Source organism: Schistocerca americana, chromosome 10 (assembly GCF_021461395.2).
Source record: "Schistocerca americana isolate TAMUIC-IGC-003095 chromosome 10, iqSchAmer2.1, whole genome shotgun sequence".
NCBI lineage: Eukaryota > Metazoa > Arthropoda > Insecta > Orthoptera > Acrididae > Schistocerca > Schistocerca americana.
This window is the reverse complement of record NC_060128.1, coordinates 167,856,489-167,878,892: the sequence shown is the minus strand read 5'-3', so window position 1 is coordinate 167,878,892 and position 22,404 is coordinate 167,856,489. Positions and strand designations below refer to the sequence as shown.

The 22,404-nt window shown below is 44.6% G+C and overlaps 1 protein-coding gene across 1 annotated transcript in view; it reads left to right on the top strand.

Annotated features, from left to right (window-relative positions):
• LOC124552341 (synaptic vesicle glycoprotein 2A-like) overlaps nt 1-21,258 on the top strand; it is a 105,844-nt gene extending 84,586 nt beyond the window's left edge. The window contains exons 7-9 of the mRNA XM_047126611.1: nt 2,295-2,590; nt 8,817-8,976; nt 21,123-21,258. Coding sequence (XP_046982567.1) covers nt 2,295-2,590; nt 8,817-8,976; nt 21,123-21,258 — 592 coding nt within the window. The remainder of the gene's footprint in view (nt 1-2,294; nt 2,591-8,816; nt 8,977-21,122) is intronic.
• The last annotated feature ends 1,146 nt before the right edge of the window (nt 21,259-22,404 follow it).

Genomic DNA, 22,404 nt, shown 5'->3' with positions numbered 1-22,404 from the left:
ACTTTACAGTGAGCACCAGGCTCCTCTTTCTCTCTGGTCCATGTACAACAGAGTAAGTCCATTAATTTACATTTTACGTAACTGCTAATGTAGGCTCTTCGGTTATTCCTTGGGGGGGCCACCGTAACACCTTCCAACAGTGACTGCACGGAATAACATGTCCACGACAGAAAATGACGACTTACATTCACCATCGTACCCATGTGTGGTGCAATTCAAGTGTATACTCGTATTCTTGGCTCTGAATTAACAGAAGCCTGGCAACAGCGTTTAGCTCCATTCTAGCTCAGTTAACAGGATAACAGTTTTCTGCTTTATATTCGCAAGAATATCATCCATTTTTCGAAGAGCCTAAGAGTGTAGGCCTACCATGGCATTTCACAACGAAATGGAATGTTACCTTAAAGTTCTGATTTTTATTCTCTCTAATATTTAATGAGCGTTTTATTAATGTGATTGCGTATTATTATTAATTGATTTTTTATTTATGGTTTGGTTTAGCGATTCCTTTTTACTAAGTTAAAGAATACGGTAATACCATATGCGTTTCGCAGGAGCACTTCTCGTTGAGTCTCCTCGCTGGAACTTTTCTACCTGAAATCGCTGAAGATAATTTATCGCTCTACGGAAATCAATCGGTACAGCCAAGTGCTATGCTGTGTCAAGTGTATGGAATGTGGCGTCCAACTTTAGTTCGTGAAAATATTTAGGTCTTCAGAGAAATATTCTCGACGAACCCAAAAAGCGTGGAAAACTGCAGATTCGCACCATCAAACCACACACTTCCGAACGACTTGCGTCTTTATAATCACTGACTATTTCTTTTGAAATGATTAAGGGTTATGAACTCTACGCCCACGCGGCTTCCGACAATCTCTTCTCAATCCGACATAGAACATCTCTCTTCCAGTGTCCAACATGGAATAATTATCTCTTTCCCATTGCTTAATACGGTCTGTATATCTTTGTTATTGAGTTCGCACGGAGATGCTTAAATGGCACAGAGTGTTTATCTCTCGCGCAGGCAGTTTACATTTATCGTTGTATTAATATTCTGTCGCACTTACCACCGCCACACCTTCACCCGCCCATGCTAGGCAAAATTTTTCTGTCTGACTCATGTAGTACTATCACCGTTAGAGGGTGGTACGGGACTACATGTAGTCACTGCCCTGTGGAAATTTACTGCCTCACCAACACAGTTAGACCGCAATAGACCTGTATTGTAACATATCACCACGGACTACAAGTCCATTAAAAATAAAAAACACTGTTAGACTGTGATAGACCGGCGATGCTGTATATTGCAACATATCACCCCGGACCGCAAGTCCCTTATAAAACAAAAGTAAAAAAAGACTTTATGATTCTGTATCTGTATAATATGTAGACTGGCCATGGCCATCCATGGAAAGCGTATCTGAAGAAGAGAAATTTGTTAACATCGAGTATAGATTTAAGTGTCAGGAAGTCATTTCTGAAAGTATTTGTATGGAGTGTAGCCATGTATGGAAGTGAAACATGGACGATAAATAGGTTGGACAAGAAGAGAATAGAAGCTTTCGAAATGTGGTGCTACAGAAGAATGCTGAAGATTAGATGGGTAGATCACATAACTAATGAGGAAGTATTGAATAGGATTGGGGAGAAGAGAAGTTTGTGGCCCAACTTGACCAGAAGAAGGGATCGGTTGGTAGGACATGTTCTGAGGCATCAAGGATCACCAATTTAGTATTGGAGGGCAGCGTGGAGGGTAAAAATCGTAGAGGGAGACCAAGAGATGAATACACTAAGCAGATTCAGAAGGATGTAGGTTGCAGTAGGTACTGGGAGATGAAAAAGCTTGCACAGGATAGAGTAGCATGGAGAGCTGCATCAAACCAGTCTCAGGACTGAAGACCACAACAACAACATCTGTATCTCATGCATGGAACAGGTTCCGCTTATTATGCACATTCCAATCTCTTACTATGCACATTCTAATCTCTTTCTGTGTGTTCAATGCTCACATGTTTATATTGCTTTACGTAAAGGATGTCAAAGAGTAATGTGCAGAGGCCATCGCCTTGCTTGATCCTTTTCTCCACTGGGAATTTTCTTGATTTTTCACCATCAATACGAACCACTCCATGGGTTGTTCATACACACTCCTCATGGTTGTCATCAACTTTGCGTATGCTATTTGCGGTATTTTGTATAAACAAAGAAAACTGAATAAGAGTGTTTTCTCGAAAATTTGTGTAAGAGCCGTTTTTACTCAGTATTATAAGAAAAATAGTGTGAATAAATTCCAGTGGGATGGAGACCTACGCAACAGCTGAGGACCTATTAGTCAGCAACTGGACAGCAGTGCAGCTGAGTGCAGGGTCTGGTGCCAACTGGACGACGATGGTGAGGAACCTGACAAGCTGGGGCGGTGACTCCACCTCGAGCACTGCCTCCCTGGAACTGTCTCCAGCACCGGACGTGTGCGTCGCCACGGTGAACCCAGTGAGCTTCCAGAATACGCTCATAACGGGCGCGGGCTTTGCTGTCAGCTACATCGCCATCAGCCCCATCATCAAGGTCGTCAGCAAGAAGACCATCCTCGGTAAGTTTCACGCACCGCTGAGGACTCCCCACTTACAGTCAGCTTCAGACCAAAGATTCTCCCATGTGCTATGCAAGACGGGAAATGTACATTTCGTTGGTGTAACTCGTATTTCTTCTACGTGACGATTGCATGCATTCACTCCTGCATCTAAATCTGTACTCTCTGAATCACTGTGCAGTGCGTGGCAAAGGCTACATCTATCTTGTCCTCATTCTGAGTTTAACATCCCTCTCATTAGAGAGGAATATTGACTCAGTTTTTCGCACAAGCCAGTGATTAATTGAGTATAGCGTCCCCAGTGCTATATTACGAAAAGACTTAAAAAACGGTATTTATAAAGAAGAGACATTTAAAATTTGAATAATAAGTGGACACCAGCCGCTCAGGCGAACATACATTTTTCTCTATATTATAATAATTTCTCTGTGTAAGTTTCGAGGGCAAAGAAATATAACAAAATGATCTAAAGAGACGACAAGATACGCTCTTTTGTTAATTTTTTAGTCGTCTTCATTTCTTCTCTTGTCTTGATTGCGTGTAGACGGACATCTTGCGAGTGCTGGCAAATGTAAGCATATTCGTACGAATTAAGCATATAATATATTGATTTAATATTATTGACCACTTTTAATTTGTAAAAGGTGATCCCGATTTCATGTCTTGAATTAACCTGCATTCCAGTAATTTACAGTTCAACAATCGCAGTGGCCGATGCAGCCAACGACGCCATTACGTGGCGATATTAACTTATAAAATTTAGCGGAAGCGAAATACTCGCCCGCTATTAACACAATATACATTTTTCTCCACAGCAGCCAGACGTTGCAGAAAATACGTAGCTTTAAGATTCTTATTTTCAGTACCATAGCCGAGAGCCAGAGCCAGGACTCCGACTACGAGGCAATGGTTAACGGAGGTAAGAAAAAATACTCTCGCGCGTGTGTGGGCCGCCATTGTAATTAATAACTAAAGATATTTTGCTTTAAAGCGAACTAACTAGCCGAGGAAATTAATATGAAAAGTTTATTCCATTGTTCAACTTATATGCTCATGTTTTAAGATTCAGTGAGTCTAACGTTCATTAATGTAAAAAATAATTTAAGATTAATATTGTTAAAAAGGAGAGCTTCACAAAACCATTTAATCGTAAATCAAAATCAAATGAAATATCATTTTTATTAAGGCCCACCACGTAAGTCGGCAACAATCAAAATAATAATTATATTAAAATTACGACGGCCGACAGATGCGAGATGAGGCAGACAAAATGGTAACAAAAGATTGTTGTCACGGTCCTGATGTCAACTGACGGTGTGTGTAGAGTCTGTGCAGCGACTGGTTTTGAGAAACGAATGAACAGTGTAGCGCTACCTTTTACATTACACTGGTCTACAGTGGGCTGTTTGCAGAAGCCAAAGTAGTCTTAATACACTCATGCTCATAAATTAAGGATAACTTGCAGAATGTGATGCCACACAACGTGGCACTACACAAAACTGGTGCTAATAGTATAGGCACTTAGGGAACACACACGACACAGATCTGTAAGTGATACGTTGAGAAAACCGTCCCGAAATACATGTGCTACAAAACGCCACTGTTTCCTGCGCATGTAGCCCAACGTCAATATGGGATATGATCACCATGCACACGTACACAGGCCGCATAACGGGTTGGCATACTCTGGATCAGGTGGCCGAGCAGATGCTGGGGTATAGCCTCCCATTCTTGCACCAGGGCCTGTCGGAGCTCCTGAAGTGTCCTAGGGGTTTGAAGACGTGCAGCGATACGTCGACCGAGAGCATGTCAGATGTGCTCGATGGGGTTTAGAACAGGCAGGCTACTCCATTCGCCTGATATCTTCTGTTTCAAGGTACTCCACCACGATGGCAGCTAGGTGGGGCCGTGGGTTATCATCCATCAGGAGGAAGGTGGGACCCACTGCACACCTGAAAAGGCGGACACACTAGCGCAAAATGTCGTCGCGATACACCTGACCTGTTACAGTTCCTCTGTCAAAGACATGCAGGGGTGTACGTGCACCAATCATAATCCCACCCCACACCATCAAACCACGACCTCCATACAGGTCCTTTTGAAGGACATTAAGAGGTTGGTATCTGGTACGTGGTTAATGCCAGATAAAAACCCGGTGAGAATCATTGTTCAGACTCTTCTGTGAACATAACCTGGGACCACTGTTCCAATGACCATGTACTGTGTTCTTGACACCAGGCTTTACGTTCTCTCCTGTGACCAGGGGCCAGTGGAGTGCACCTTGCAGGTCTCTGGGTGAATAAACCATGTCTGTTCAGTCGTCTGTAGACTGTGTGTCTGGAGACAACTGTTCCAGTGGCCGCAGTAAGGTCCAGAGCAAGGCTACCTGCAGTACTCCGTGGCCGTCTGTGGGCACTGATGGTGAAGTATTGGTCTTCTTGTGGTGTTGTACACTGTGGACGTCCCGTACTGTAGCGCCTGGAGACGTTTCCTGTCTGCTGGAATCGTTGCCATAATCTTGAGATTGCACTTTGTGGCACACAGAGGGCCCGTGCTACGACCTGCTGTGTTTGACCAGCCTCCAGTCGCCCTAGTATTCTACCCCTCATAACGTCATCAATATGTGTTCTTTGAGCCATTTTCAACACACAGCCACCATTAGCACGTCTGGAAACGTCTGCACACTTACTCGCTGCACCGTACTCCGACATGCACCAACACTCTGCGTATGTGGACTGCTGCCAGCGCCACCGTGCGACGACCGCAGGTCAAATGCACCGCAAGGTCATACCCTGAGGTGACTTAAACGCGCAAACCGCCTACCAGAGCGTTGTTTCACCAAGTATCAGCATTATCCTTACTTTATGAGCATGAGTGTAGATTTCGATGTGCTGAATACGAATATCAGTATTAAAATTGTCTTTTAGCTCAAGGTTGCAAGAAATGTGGGACTTTACGTTTCACGTATATTGCTAGCGTAATCAATGGGATATATATTAATGAATTGAACTTACCTGTTTATTCGAGCTGTTTCTTGGTCTTCCACTTGTGTGTGGTATCCCCAGCACCTCCCTGTAGCATCCAGCAGAGGACAACATAGCAGTGGTCCACTGTCCTGCATATCGCTGTTCCATGAGAGAAATGTCCCGGAGGAACCTCTCGCCATGCTCCTCATTGAGTGCACCACAGTTCTCTGCGAACACATTGCAGTGGGAGTAGAAGAAGTGCATCTTCAGGATCATGTTGCACCCAGTGTCCTCATAAACATGAGTGAGTTCGTCCCCAAAGACCCTGTAATTTTCGGCGCTACTATTTAGCAAGAACAATGTTGTCACATTACGAAAGCAATGCCACAAATGTAGCATACCAGCGTTTACTGTGGACTCAAAAGTGTGTGTCCCATGCGACGGGGCGGTAAATAAAGAAGAGGAAGTGCGGTTGCAGCGTTTTCACACGAATCTTCATATACAAATGTTGGTTAAAAAATGTTATTGCAAATTTTCGCTCTCACGTAAGTCTCAGGGGATGATTTCCACACTTGGTGCATTAGCACAATTCCACACTCGCGCATATGTTATAGTTTTTGAATTAATTATTCACTCAGACATGAGTACAGTTTATGCTAGGGAACAAAAATTAGGCTATAATAATATAGCAAAATCAGTTTTTCATGACACAGTTCAGTCACTATTTATTGGCGTTGTCCTTTTATTTCACACAATGAAATTATCACTGGTGAGATGGTTTACAGTTTTACTTTAATAATAATTTGACTCTGAGCCCCCAATAGCAGTAATTTAGGCTGCTATAATCTAAAGTTATTCAGTCAATTCGAACAGATCCACAATTCCTACTGTCCTCTTTGTTCTAACAGTTTTGGCGCGAAATCACAGACCGCCACACGTTCACTTACGACGATGTAAATCGTACTCACACAAATAATCGTAGCACTTCCAGTTCACCAAATATATGCTTGCACACTTGCACTATTAAACAATACTCTTTGTCGAAATAAATCGGCGCGAAAAAAGTTCTCAGCCGACCACATGGGCCACCCTCAAGTGGACTTGATCGCCACCCACCCTCCAAAACGACTGACCAACGACTGACCTGTCTCACGAGTTAAAGTTACAAATTTTGATACATACATCCCTCGACAGAAATAAGTACACCATCGGAACCGCGCTAAAATGGACATCTCATTTACTATTATACACTAATTTCTAGGATTATTCTATCGCCCGTAAATCAAGTTTTAGTTTTTGCAAAATTTCGCCACGTAGCGCAAATTTGTTTGTTTACATCTGTGCTGCAAAGTTTTAACATGGAACTGCATACAGCACTGTTTTTAGACATAATCTATAGCGATCAACACATTGCGCTGCTCAAAATCTTCATATCTATAACAAGTAATTAATTATGGGCGATAAATGTTAATAATAATTTGCAAACAATGAAAACTATTGCAAGTTAAGTATATAGTATAACTTAACTAGTTTAAAATACGTGTGACACCACCCAAAATATTATACAGTGCCGTTCTTCACGTCATGAATTTTCTATTGAATTTTATAAACAATTTTTCATCAAACTTTGTTAATTGCTCTTTACGGGCTTAATTGTTTATGAATCTTAACATATGACTACGGCACTCGATCCGCTATGACGAGACGTGTTTAATGAGTGCTCGCTCACCCCTGTAGGTCGGTATTTACTATTTTTATTAATCTTTCAGTACTCGTGATATTAACCGATTTTGAGGTTACTATAACTTTTGCGTCTCGGGACTTGAAATAAAGATCGATCTCTCAGAAGGTGCATGTTGCCGACCACAATCCACTGCCGCATCGCTCTTCACCGTAAGTTACATAGTTTTCGCGTAATCCGCGAAAAACCAAACAACGCCCCAAGCTGCATGCCACGTGCTCGCTCGCCCGGCCGCGGAGACCGACCGTTGCAAATCTTCGCGCTCGCTCTCCACAAAGCAATCCTTGCGTACTAGAAACATCCATCTACTAACCGGGATTTGTACCGTCAAACCCAACAGCTGGCGCGTCTGTGGACCAATGAATATCGCATTTGTAATTTTCTCTGTTCTGTGCACAGCCTTAACAAATGGTGTCATGATTCCCAACTTTAATGTGCAGCGTTGGGAGAACAATTTTGTTCAGATTTACTAGAGCTTCATTGGCAATATTTTTGTACCCAGATCCCAGATCTGTCTGTGAAGGCCATTCCCTTGTGTACAGTGTCCTTCTCGTGCACGACTGTCCCATTCACACAGATAGCAGAAATACTTATTGTTTGTGTAATCCCCTTGCAAACCCAACAACATCGCAATGACTTTGAAATCCCCACGCTCTAGCCACTCATGCTTATTGTAATTAACACTGTCTACACTGTATTTCAGCAGGGTACAAATTTCTTCAGCTAAGAAGCATATGTCACACGGATGGATGGCCTTTGATGTTCCATGCGGTTCAAGAAGACGGACATTGACCAAAGCAGTGAAACAAGCATACGTATCGTATTTTTCGTATTTCGCGTGTGGACTTGGAGACCGAGATAAATCCTGTGCTGCATCTCGTGTTCTTCTACAGTGAATGCTTGGATTCATGGTAAAAACCTCTCCATGAAGTTTGGTGAGCCTGCTGTTTGACGTGAACTCGCAAATTGTTACATTTATATGGTACCTCCCTCGATGAAAGGAGTGAATACTAAAAGGAATATTCAGTACCCTGACATCCCGTCTACCATTCGACCTATCACTCATCGCGAACGATTGCCAGTTCATGTTCCCCCAACATGTACCACCATCAAGCAATGGGCGCGATGATGGTGAGTTGGCAAATACAGCCGAAACACTGCTGTAATCTGCCAGTGACATTGACCCTACTTTTACACCAACATAGTCATCTGGAGAACCACGCAGAATCACACAGTGTGAACTCAGAAATATGATTAGGGAGTTGCGTCTTACCTTCACGACTGGAGATGTGCGGCTGTTGTGCCCGAACTGTTCTAGGCGCTTCAGTCCGGAACGGCGCTGCTGCTACAGACGCAGGTTCGAATCCTGCCTCGGGCATGGATGTGTGTGATGTCCTTAGGTTAGTTAGATTTAAGTAGTTCTAAGTTCTAGGGGACTGATGACCTCAGATGTTAAGTCCCATAGTGCTCAGAGCCATTTGAACTATTTTTGAACTCACGAGTGCCGCTGCCGTTACAGCGGTGTGCCTGACGGTGTCCGGGGCGTGCGGCGTGGCCGTACTGTGGGCGCAGACCGACCTGGAGGTGCTGCTGCTGCCGATGGCCTTCATCGTCCTCTCCGGGATGTGCGTGTCCGTCGTCAACGTCGTCGTCGTCGATACCGTCCCCACCTATCTCAGGTAAGCATTTCCAAATGAAGTGGACAGATTTCATTTTCTTTTCGAGTGCATACGAGCGACACGAACAGGGTCAGTCCAACATGCACTGAGGAACTGTTTTGTGTAAGCTTACAAGTACGGTGATCACCAGCTGAAAAATAAGAGTTAAAGGCAGTACTAAGCAAAGGAGAGAAGGCTGAAACGTCGATGGAATTAATCGTAAATATTATCAAGTCCTTTACACTGAAAAGCCGAAGGCATGAGTATTCAAATACAGAGATATGTAAACAGGCAGAATACTGCGATGTGGTCAACAACGCCTAAATACAGGGTGATTCAAAAAGAATACCACAACTTTAAAAATGTGTATTTAATGAAAGAAACATAATATAACCTTCTGTTGTACATCACTACAAAGAGTATTTAAAAAGGTTTTTTTTCCACTCAAAAACAAGTTCAGAGATGTTCAATATGGCCCCCTCCAGACACTCGAGCAATATCAACCCGATACTCCAACTCGTTCCACACTCTCTGTAGCATATCAGGCGTAACAGTTTGGATATCTGCTGTTATTTCTCGTTTCAAATCATCAATGGTGGCTGGGAGAGGTGGATGAAACACCATATCCTTAACATACCCCCATAAGAAAAAATCGCAGGGGGTAAGATCAGGGCTTCTTGGAGGCCAGTGATGAAGTGCTCTGTCACGGGGTGCCTGGCGGCCGATCCATCGCCTCGGGTAGTTGACGTTCAGGTAGTTTCATAACTAACCTTTTTCGTAGGACTCTCCATACAGTTGATTGTGTAATTTGCAGCTCTCTGCTAGCTCTGCGAGTCGATTTTCCTGGGCTGCGAACAAATGCTTGCTGGATGCGTGCTACATTTTCATCACTCGTTCTCGGCCGTCCAGAACTTTTCCCTTTGCACAAACACCCATTCTCTGTGAACTGTTTATACCAACGTTTAATACACCGCCTATCAGGAGGTTTAACACCATACTTCGTTCGAAATGCACGCTGAACAACTGTCGTCGATTCACTTCTGCCGTACTCAATAACACAAAAAGCTTCCTGTTGAGCGGTCGCCATCTTAGCATCAACTGACGCTGACGCCTAGTCAACAGCGCCTCAAGCGAACAAATGTACAACTAAATGAAACTTTATAGCTCCCTTAATTCGCCGACAGATAGTGCTTAGCTCTGCCTTTTGTCGTTGCAGAGTTTTAAATTCCTAAAGTTGTGGTATTCTTTTTGAATCACCCTGTATAGCAACAAGTGTCTGGCACAGTTGTTCGATCGGTTACTGCTGCTACAATGGCAGGTTATCGAGATTTAAGTGAGTTTGAACGTGGTGTTATAGTCGACGCAGCGAGCGGTGGGATGCAGCAACTCCAAGGTAGCGATGAAGTGGGGATTTTCCTGTACGGCCATTTCCTGAGTGTACTGTGAATATCAGTAATCTTGTAAAACGCCAAATCTCCGGAATGAACTGATGCAAGAACGGGACGAACGACGACTGAAGAGAATCGTTCAGTGTGACAGAAGTGCAACCCTTCCTCAAATTGCTGCAGATTTCAATGCTGAGGCATCAACAAGTGGCAGTGTGCGAACCATTGAATGAAACGTAATCGATATGGGCTTTCGGAGTCGAAGACCCACTCGTGTACCTTTGATGACTAACTCACCTGGGCCCATCAACACCAACTTTGGACTGTCGATGACTGGAATCATGTTGCCTGGTCAGACGAGTCTCGTTTCAAATTGTATTGAGTGGATGGACGTGTGCGGGTGTGGAGATAACCTCATGGATCCATCGACACTGCATATCAGTAGCTCTGTTCAAGCTGGAGGAGGCTCTGTAATGATGTGGGGCGTGGGCAGTTGGAGTAATATAGGACCTCTAATACGTCTAGATACGACTCTGACAGGTGACATGTACGTAAGCATCCTGTCTGACCATCTGTATCCATCCGCGTCCATGGTGTTAGTTCCTCCAGTACTACTTCAGACATTAGTCGAGTCTATACCACGTCGTGTTGTGGTACTTCTGTGTGCTCGAGTCGGCCCTACACAATGTTAGGAGGTGTATCTGTTTATTTGGCTCTTCGTGTTCCGGGAGTTGTTAGCCGACACAGTTGCGTGTGCTGTAAGAAAAAAAAACCCTGATGTAAGCATCATTATGCGTGAAATAAGCCCTGATACCATGGTTAGCGATGGTCTCTCTTGTGATGGTTGACTGGCCCATCCTTTTTTTCTGATACCATTACTGGAGAACGTTACTTCCAATGCCTTACAGACTCTGTGCATCCTTTACTGTCAGCACAGCATTAGTGACCCGTGGTGGCAAGGTGGAGCACCGCCACACTGTGCCATACACTGGATCAGTCGACGTGGGCCTGTGGAGTGGCCAGCTCCATCTCCCCATTTTACACCACATGACTTCTTCTTATTGGGTGTTTTAAGGGGCAAATTACATCATCAGGTATGCAATTTTGCCAAACTACTGGTATATATCACAGAAGAGTTCCGCAGGATGCCAGTACAAGTCTCTCAAGCTGCTTGTGACAACATTGCCCTTCGTCTACTTGCATGTATCAGTTTGGATGGTGCTTTGATGGACCATGCTGTGTACAACAAACATTAAAATTCTTGTAAATGTTTAAGTTCAGTTTTATGGTCATTGTGTTGCTAGTTTCTTTATATCATGTACATAATTATAGGCTGAAATCCTATGATTAGATTCATGAGAAGCCATTCAGAGAGTAGAAAAATATGGGTATTTAGGCATCATGTTATACGAAACGCAAAACTTCCTACCTCGTGTCAGCACCACAGACTCAGCCACTATCCGTTAAATGTGAATATAGCTAAAAATATATTTACCATACCGCCATGGCTGATCAGAATATATGACAAGTACTTTCAAGCTTGACACAGAGACCTGGTGTTTGGGCTTATAAACTGACAGTGGCAATACTGGTGAAAGTGTTACAATGAACATGCACTGAGGTCTTGATACAATTCACAGCTCCTACCATACAACATTGGGAGATCCCCTCACTGTGATTTTAGGGATATGGCCTGTTGAATGTCCGTATCAAAGGTAGGAAGTCTATTAGAGATGTATCGGACCTGTCTTTTATTTTATTTTATTTTGTTTACTTATTTATTTATTTATTTATTTGCTCTCACCTGATGGGTTTGAATCTACCACGCATTTTATGCGGACCTAGAACCTACGTGCACTTGCGTAAATTTTTTCCCGCCGTCAATAGAATCAGTTGCTGGCAAGCAGTAGTCGAGTGAGGTAGTGTGTAATGCTCGTGTCAGATTTTCATTGCGAGGGAAATGACGGAACGGCTGGAGCAGCGCTACTGCATGAAATTTTGACAGAAACTGGGCGACAGCCAAGTGGAAACCATTCGGAAGATTCATACGGTTTTCACTGACGATGCTGTGGGCATCACACAGTTTAGGGAGTGGCTCAACCAGTTTCAAGACGCCTGTACGTCATTCGATAGTGAGCCAAGCTCCAGACGCCCATCAACATGCTGAAGTGACCAGGTCATTATCAAAGTGAAGGCTGTGGTGATGCGGGACCTACATGTGACTGTCAGAGGAATTGCAGAAGTTGTGGGCATCGGCACTTTTTCGGCACATTCCATCGTGACCGAAGATTTGGCCACAAAGAGAGTGTCGGCGAAATTCGTGCCCAAGCTGCTGACCGAGACACTTACTTTGTAAACACCATAATCAGTGGTGATGAGCCCTGGGTGTACAGGTACGACTCGCAAACCGAATCCCAATCGTAACAGTGGAAGCATTCATCGTCACCGAGACCAAAGAAGGCCCACCAAGTGCGCAGCAACGTCAAAGTGATGCTCACTGTTTTCTTTGAGTCCTGCGATGTGCCACACCATGAGTATGCACCTCAGTGTCAAACAATCACCACTGAATACTACAGGAATGTCCTCCATCGCCTACGTGATTCTGTGCAGCGCAAGAGACTAGACTTGCGGTCAACAGGGAATTGGCACCTCCATCACGACAATGCTTCAGCACATTCCTCGCACTCGATTCAGACGTTTTTGACGAAAAACCAGACGCATCTTCTTACTCTCCTGATATACCTCCCTGCAACTTCTGGCTGTTCCTCAGGCACATGGGGCCACTGAAAGGAAAGCTATTTCAGACAAGAGAGGATATTGTGGCAGCTGAGCTACATTTCGAAAGAGGCATGCTTTCGACAATGGCGGCAACACCTGGAGGAGTGCGTGGAGTCCCAAGGCAACTACTTTGAAGGTGATTAGGTGTCTACCGCTCCAGGTAAGCCATTTTCTTTTTCCTAGCTAAAAGTCACATACTTTCCTAACAGGCCTCGTATAGAGGAGCAGTGTACTGGCTCTAGAGAAGGTCAATAACATTATGCCAGGCAATTACTCTGATAGTAAATTAGAAATAACAAACAAGTTAATGAGAGGGAAAGGAAGCATGGGATAGCACCAATAGTGTAACGCGTGTTTAGGAAATATTTTCTAACAGTAATGAAAGGTTACTGATGGGTGATATGTATCCATCCTCATGGTTCATCCACATTATATCTGGTCACCAACCATCCTCAAGATGTCTGAATGGGATTTAAAACCGCGCGATCATTACGGTCGGAGGTTCGAATCCTGCCTCGGGCATGGATGTGCGTGATTTTCTTACAGGGTGTTTCAAAAATGACTGGTATATTTGAAACGGCAATAAAAACTAAACGAGCAGCGATAGAAATACACCGTTTGTTGCAATATGCTTGGGACAACAGTACATTTTCAGGCAGACAAACTTTCGAAATTACAGGAGTTACAATTTTCAACAACAGATGGCGCTGCGGTCTGGGAAACTCTATAGTACGATATTTTCCACATATCCACCATGCGTAGCAATAATATGTCGTAGTCTCTGAATGAAATTACCCGAAACCTTTGACAACGTGTCTGGCGCAATGGCTTCACATGCAGATGAGATGTACTGCTTCAGTTGTTCAATTGTTTCTGGATTCTGGCGGTACACTTGGTCTTTCAAGTGTCCCCACAGAAAGAAGTCACAAGGGTTCATGTCTGGCGAATAGGGAGGCCAATCCACGCCGCCTCCTGTATGTTTCGGATAGCCCAAAGCAATCACACGATCATCGAAATATTCATTCAGGAAATTAAAGACGTCGGCCGTGCGATGTGGCCGGGCACCATCTTGCATAAACCACGAGGTGTTCGCAGTGTTGTCTAAGGCAGTTTGTACCGCCACAAATTCACGAAGAATGTCCAGATAGCGTGATGCAGTAATCGTTTCGGATCTGAAGAATGAGCCAATGATTCCTTTGGAAGAAATGGCGGCCCAGACCAGTACTTTTTGAGGATGCAGGGACGATGGGACTGCAACATGGGGCTTTTCGGTTCCCCATATGCGCCAGTTCTGTTTATTGACGAAGCCGTCCAGATAAAAATAAGCTTCGTCAGTAAACCAAATGCTGCCCACATGCATATCGCCGTCATCAATCCTGTGCACTATATCGTTAGCGAATGTCTCTCGTGCAGCAATGGTAGCGGCGCTGAGGGGTTGCCACGTTTGAATTTTGTATGGATAGAGGTGTAAACTCTGGCGCATGAGACGATACGTGGACGTTGGCGTCATTTGGATCGCAGCTGCAACGCGACGAACGGAAACCCGAGGCCGCTGTTGGATCACCTGCTGCACTAGCTGCGAGTTGCCCTCTGTGGTTGCCGTACGCGGTCGCCCTACCTTTCCAGCACGTTCATCCGTCACGTTCCCAGTCCGTTGACATTTTTCAAACAGATCCTTTATTGTATCGCTTTTCGGTCCTTTGGTTACATTAAACCTCCGTTGTAAACTTCGTCGTGTTGCAACAACACTGTGTTCTAGGCGGTGAAATTCCAACACCAGAAAAATCCTCTGTTCTAAGGAATAAACCATGTTGTCTACAGCACACTTGCACGTTGTGAACAGCACACGTTTACAGCAGAAAGACGACGTACAGAATGGCGCACCCACAGACTGCGTTGTCTTCTATATCTTTCACATCACTTGCAGCGCCATCTGTTGTTGAAAATTGTAACTACTGTAATTTCGAAAGTTTGTCCGTCTGAAAATGTACTGTTGTCCCAAGCATATTGCAACAAACGGTGTATTTCTATCGCTGCTCGTTTAGTTTTTATTGCCGTTTCAAATATACCGGTCATTTTTGAAACACCATGTAGGTTAGTTAGGTTTAAGTAGTTATAAGTTCTAGGGGACTGATGACCTCAGAAGTTAACTCCCATAGTGCTCAGAACCATTTCAACCAATTTTTGGATTTAAAAAGTAACCAGTGATACTTTTGACTGTGGACAGCATAGACATGTAACAGAAGAAGGAAAGAGCAAATTGAGTGATAAAAAGCATACATGACATTGTTATGGACAGAATACTGTGTGATATGTGGAAAAATGTGCTTCAGAAGGTGTCATCACATGAGTTAGAATTGTATCTGTCAGTGAGACACGAAAATTTAAGAGTCGGAACCCAGAGATTGTCACAGGAAGAGTAGTGACAGGTAGTAGCTAGCGTGATTTGCAATAGTCATAGTCCTTGTATATGGAGGCAAATACACTGACCATCCCGAACACTATGACCACCGACCTGCTATATAAACATGCCCAGGCAGTAGAGAGTCACCTGGAAAGGGATGACTGCTAGCCAGTCGCACTCATACTGTGCATCTAGTAGCAGTGAGTGTGCAGTCCATGTCTAAAACGCTGAAAGTGCATGATCTATATGAGTTTGACTGAGGGCAGATTGTCATGGCCCGCAGGGATGGCACAAGCATTTCAGAAACTGCGCGACTTGTTGGATGTTCAAAAATGGTTCAAATGGCTCTGAGCACTATGCGAATTAACTCCTGAGGTCATCAGTCGCCTAGAACTTAGAACTAATTAAACCTAACTAACCTAAGGACATCACACACATCCATGCGCAAGGCAGCATTCGAACCTGCGACCGTAGCAGTCGCTCGGTTCCAGACTGTAGTGCCTAGAACCGCACGGCCACTGCGGCCGGCTTGTTGGGTGTTCGAGGAGTACTGTGATGAGTGCCTTCAACATGTGGGGAAACCAAGGCGAAAGTAGGTCCAGACACCGTGGATTTGGACAGCCACCCCTCATTACACATGTTGGACATCGTATGTGTGCAGACTGGTACAACAGGGAAGACCACGAACTGTTGCAGAACTAACATCAAACTTCGATCCTGAGCAGAGTACAACACTCCTAACAATGGGTCTCAACGGCCGATGGCCTGTACATGTGCCAGTGTTAACACCACAACACAGGCAACTACAACTGAAATGGGCAAGTGACATTCGGTACTGGACGTTGGCGCAGTGACAGACCGTTGCAGAATCTGACGAATCCCGATACCTTCTTCATCATGCTGATGAACGGGGGGCCAATGCTTCGCCTTCGAAGGGAACAGCTCCTCAACACCTGTACTGTAGGGCACAGACAAGCTGATGGCGGCTCCATTTTTCTCTACGCAACATTTACGTGGGCATCCATGAGTCCAGTGGGGCTTGTGCAAGGCACCATGATGACCATGTACACCCATTCATGACGATCACATTTCCCAATGGCAGTGGTATTTTGCAGCTAGATAATGCACCATGTTACAAGGCCAGAGTGGTTCAAGGAACATAGTGGAGAATTCCAATTGATGTGCTGGTCCTCCAGCTCGTCAGATCTGCACCTGGTCAAATATATCTGGGATGCGATTGAATGTGGCATCAGAGTTCATCGCCCCCCTCCCTGGAATTTACTGGAATTAGGTGAGTTTTGTGTACAAATCTGGTGCCAACCCTCTCCAGCGACTTGCCAAGGCCTCATTGCTTCCATGCCAAGATGGATCATCACTCTTATCTATGCCAAATCAGGACATACCAGCTACTAGGTAAGTGGTCATAATGTTTCGGCTGGTCAGTGGAAATAAAATCACTTTGTAAAGAGGATGGTACACACAAACACTATACTATTACATCGCAAATGTTACCATAGGGAGGACATAAGATGCTTGTGACCTCAAGTCAGCTGCCTTCTACGAGCTTCAGCTGATCCAAAAGTAGAGAGCAACGTTCAGGACGTTGTGAACAAATTATGAGGAAGGCAAAATATAACTGGTGCAGATGTGGGTGATGTAAGTTGGGTTGCCTATTTTAAAGTGCATGAAGTTCACTGACTGACAAAAAAGTGAAACATCCAGAAGACATGGTCAGATGTCAATGGAGACAACATTGGTGGGTTTGCAAATGACTAGAATTGCAATTCTCTATGACAATTAGAACGACCACTAGAGTGCATTAATATTGTTCATGTTTAGTGTTATCAGCAGGCATGACAGTGTATGTATATAAGGGACACAAAGAATGTCAATTGTTAAGAGTCCATGTACTAATGTGAGACCACATTATCGGCACCTGACAGAGTTTGAAAGGGGCCTCATTGTGGGCCTCCATTTGGCCAGTGGGTCAAATTGTGCAATGCCTAAAATCATGAGCGATTTAGATGTGACAGCGTCCCAGTGTTGGACTGCATAGGAATGGGAGGACAGGCACACTCATCATCAAGATTCCGATTGACAGACTGCCATTAACAGCTGCATTTACATTGGTGCTGTGACCAGGAACCATAGACAGCTGATGAATGATGTCACATTGTGTTCACTGATGAATTGTGATTATGCCATACATCGAATGACAATCATTACCCAGTGTGCTGGCAGCCTGCGAGGGAGTACAATTTTTCATTACCCAGTATGCTGGCAGCCTGCGAGGGAGTACAATTTTTCCAATGTACTGCCCAGGAGCAGTGATGTTAGTCCTGGTGTTATAATGTGGGGAGCCATCAGCTATGACTTCAGGTCATGGCTGGTAATAATTGGGAGAACTCTAATGGAACAACGGTATGTCGTGAATATTGTGCTTCCTCAACTGTTGCCTCTCATGCGATAAAATCATGGTGCCATTTTTCAACTGGACAATGCTCATCTACAGGTGGCACATGTCTCTGTGAACTATGATGTTGAGATGTGGTCAGACCCCCCCCCCCCCAATCTGTCCCTGATAGAACACATGTGAGACCAGTGTGGACATCACAACGTCATCCCAATGACAGTATCCAGGACCTGGAGGGTCAATTACAAAAGATGTTGGCCAGCCAGGTTGCCACAGCAAAGGATTCAACAGATTTATGAAATCTTTCCCAACCGATTCAGTGTTTGCATCCATACCAGAGGCAAGGAGGGGGGGGGGGGGGGAGGCAATATAATACTGATATATGGGGTCATCTTGCCAACGTCGATGCAAATTAAACTCGATTTTGTAATCAGGCACCCTCTCAACGTATGAAGTTCCATTTAGTCTCCTCTTTCACTTCACTTTTCCGGTCAGGCTGTGTATTTTCCACTCCAGTCTTACACTGATGAGTCAAAACCTGCTGAATAGCTTGTTTGTCCGTCTCTGGAACGAAATACATCACTGATTCTGCATCCGACAGGTTGTTGGTAGGTTTCTGAAGGTATGTACACTACTGGCCATTAAAATTGCTGCACCAAGAAGAAATGCAGATGATAAACGGGTATTCATTGGACAAATATATTATACTAGAACTGACATGTGATTACATTTTCACGCAATTTGGGAGCATATATCCTGAGAAATCAGTACCCAGAACAACCACTCTGGCCGTAATAACTGCCTTGATACGCCTGGGCATTGAGTCAAACAGAGCTTGGATGGCGTGTACAGGTACAGCTGCCCATGCAACTTCAACACGATACCACAGTTCATCAAGAGTAGTGACTGGCGTATTGTGACGAGCCAGTTGCTCGGCCACCACTGACCAGACGTTTTCAATTGGTGAGAGATCTGGAGAATGTGTTGTCCAGGGCAGCAGTCGAACATTTTCTGTATCCAGAAAGGACCGTACAGGACCTGCAACATGCGTTCATGCATTATCCTGCTGAAATGTTGGATTTCGCAGGGATCGAATGTAGATCCACGGGCCTTAACACATCTGAAATGTAACGTCCACTGTTCAAAGTGCCGTCAATGCGAACGAGAGGTGACCAAGATGTGTAACCAATGGCACCCCATACCATCAGGCCGAGGGATACGCCATTATGGCGATGACGAATACACGCTTCCAATGTGCGTTCACCGCGATATCGCCAAACACGGATGCGACCAACATGATGCAGTAAACAGAACCTGGATTCATCCGAAAAAATAACGTTTTGGCCATTCGTGCACCCAGGTTCGTCGTTGAGTACACCATCACAGGCGCTCCTGTCTGTGATGCAGCGTCAAGGGTAACCGCATCCATGGTCTCCGAGCTGATAGTCCATGCTGCCGCAAACGTCGTCGATCTGTTCGTGCAGATGGTTGTTGTCTTGCAAACGCCCCCGTCTGTTGGCTCAGGGATCGAGACAGGGCTGCACGATCGGTTAAGCCATGCAGATAAGATGCCTGTCATCTCGACTGCTAGTGATACGAGGCCGTTGGGGTCCAGCACGGCGTTCCGTATTACCCTCCTGAACCCAACGATTCCATATTCTGCTAACAGTCATTGGATCTCGACCATCGCGAGCAGCAGTGCCACGATACGATAAACCGCAATCGCGATAGACTACGATCCGACCTTTACCAAAGTTGGAAACGTGATGGTACGCAATTTCTCCTCCTTACACGAGACATCACAACAACGTTTCACCAGGCAGGTATGCACAGCTGTCAGCATGTCTTTGATTACCACCACAGGTCCAATGCAAGCACAGGAGAACGTCCCCCATAGCATGATACTTTTCCCACCAACCTGTGTCCAGGGCATACTGCACGTTTCGAGCCACCGTTCACCTCAATGACGGAGTTTGTGAAGGCGACCATAGTCCTAGTATAGCAGAAAATGAGATTCATCCGAAGAGCCGACATGTTTCCATTTATCGACTGTTGAATCCCGACGGTCCTGTGCCCACTGGAGCCGAAACTGACGATGTCGTTGGCCCAACGTGATAACGTTTAAAGGTGGTCTGCTGCAGAGGTCCATGTTCAACAATGTACGACGAACAGTGTTCTCTGGAATACTTGTGAATGAACAGGCATTGTACTCTTTCTGCAGAGACGCCACAGATCACCATTTATCCTACTTCACAGAGCAGACAATTCTCCGAACATCAAGGTCTGTGAAGTCAGGGGCTTCCAACCATTTACCGCTTAGTGGTAGTTTCATTGTTGTTCTACGTTTTTCTATAGGTGCTCACGACACCAGCACATGAACGTTCGACCACCTTTGCTGTTTTCGAGACACTCATTCACAAGCTATGCACAATAATAACCAGCCCTTTCTCAAAGCCACTGATCTCAATGTATTTACCCATTTGCAGCCATATTTTCGCTAAGTTGATGTCTATCCTTGTCTGTTTTGCTTACGTACTTTCGTTACTGTGTCACGTGCTCAGAATGCCACCATGCGGCATCCAACGTCATGGTGGACAGTGGTCATAATGTTTTGGCTGATTGGTGTATTTTGGGTACCACTAAGCCTGCCACCACTTGCCACACCAATGTAAGTGGTATGTATGGGTAGAGCACCTCTGGTATTCCAATGTTTGTGTAACCATTTTTATACAAAATTGAAATTTTGGGGGGTCTGGATACTTACTCGTATGTGTCCTGTATGATGGGCTGGCACCAGCATACTGTGCCAAACCTAAGTGTTATCGTTTGAAACTACAGTATGTAAAAGTCTGCAAATCGGACAAACTGATCGTACAGCAAATTCAAGCTGAGCCTATGCAGGCAATAAAGGCACATACACTTTCTCCTATCGAATCGACAACAAGGTACGTTAATACTAGAGACCAGCTGTTCTAGTTTCCAGACTTGACTTTAATATAAGACCTCTCTATTCAGCAAGGGGGACATAGGGTGGTCAGAGTGGAGCACAGTAAGGTTTTTATGCCACCTGGGATCCTGCATAAACACCCCTCTCTCTCTACTGATCATCGCGTATGACCGAGTGAAGATGTTTTATCTCTCAATTACTCAAATTACAGAGCTGTTGGTGTGCATTTTCTTATTGCAGAGCCATGGCGGTGTGCCTGTCGCTGTGTTTCGGCCGCCTGGGAACCTTCATCACATCACTCATGTTGGGTGCCCTCATAGACTCCAACTGCGTACTCGCCATCGGCATTCTTGGAGGATACGTTGTTGGTATGTAGACAGTTAGTTGGGTATTTTGATGTTCTGTGGACCATAAGAATGTCCTCTCACTATGATACAGAATCAGTTAGTTTTACAATTATATATAGTACATAAGGCAACATGTTTACCAAACTCTTTATTTGCTTTCTCACATACAGTGTGAACATTAACAAATTCGACAAACTGCAGGGACTAATTCCTGGCTGGAAATGGAGGAAAAACAGTCGTATAAACATCTGTCCAGAAATGCGTCATTGCCACAGTAGATGGTGCTGACGAATGGAAATTCCTCTGACCGTGTGCCATGTGTTTCTTGTTTGTTGCAGATTGTGTGATTGGCACAGAGTACTGTAAGCAGCAGAATGATCCAGTATCCATGTCAGAAACAAGTCGATATGGTGTTTGTGTATGGCCCAGAAGGTGGAAACGGTAGAGATGCAGCACAATTGTATCGAAACAAGTACCCTCAAAGACACCAACCACATCGAACAACATTTCAAGCCCTTTTTGGACGCTTGTGTACTCATGAGTCCTTTCAGATAGACGAACATGCAGGGAGGCAGCGCACTGCGCGTACACCAGTTTTGGAGGACCAGATTGTACAGGATATTGAGATGAGCCCCAGTACAAGCTGCTGGCAAGTGGCCCGCCAACATGGTATAAGCCAAAGTACGATTATGTGGTGTCGGCCAGAGTGACCGAGCGGTTCTAGATGTTAAAGTCTGGAACCACGCGACCGCTACGGTCACAGGTTCGAATCCTGCCTCGGGCACGGATGTGTGTGATGTCCTTAGGTCAGTTAGGTTTAACTAGTTCTAAGTTCTAGGGGACTGATGACCTCAGCAGTTAAGTCCCATAGTGCTCAGAGCAACTTGAACCATTTTTTGAACGATTATGTGTATCCTGCATGACAACTGCTACCATCCCTATCATCCCTATCCTTGGTAAAAGAATTTCATTGAACAGCTTCAAAGTTAGGTGATATTATAGCAGAGTAGAGAATTACAAGACAGAGTGGATGCTATCTAAATTCATGCATTTCTCTATAATCAGTTGTACATATGTACCTTTAAAGAAATGCTTTTATGCGCTTGGTACACATTCAAATTAATAACTAATAGATCTGACTATAACAGTTTGAAATAGATACGTTTCTCTATGGG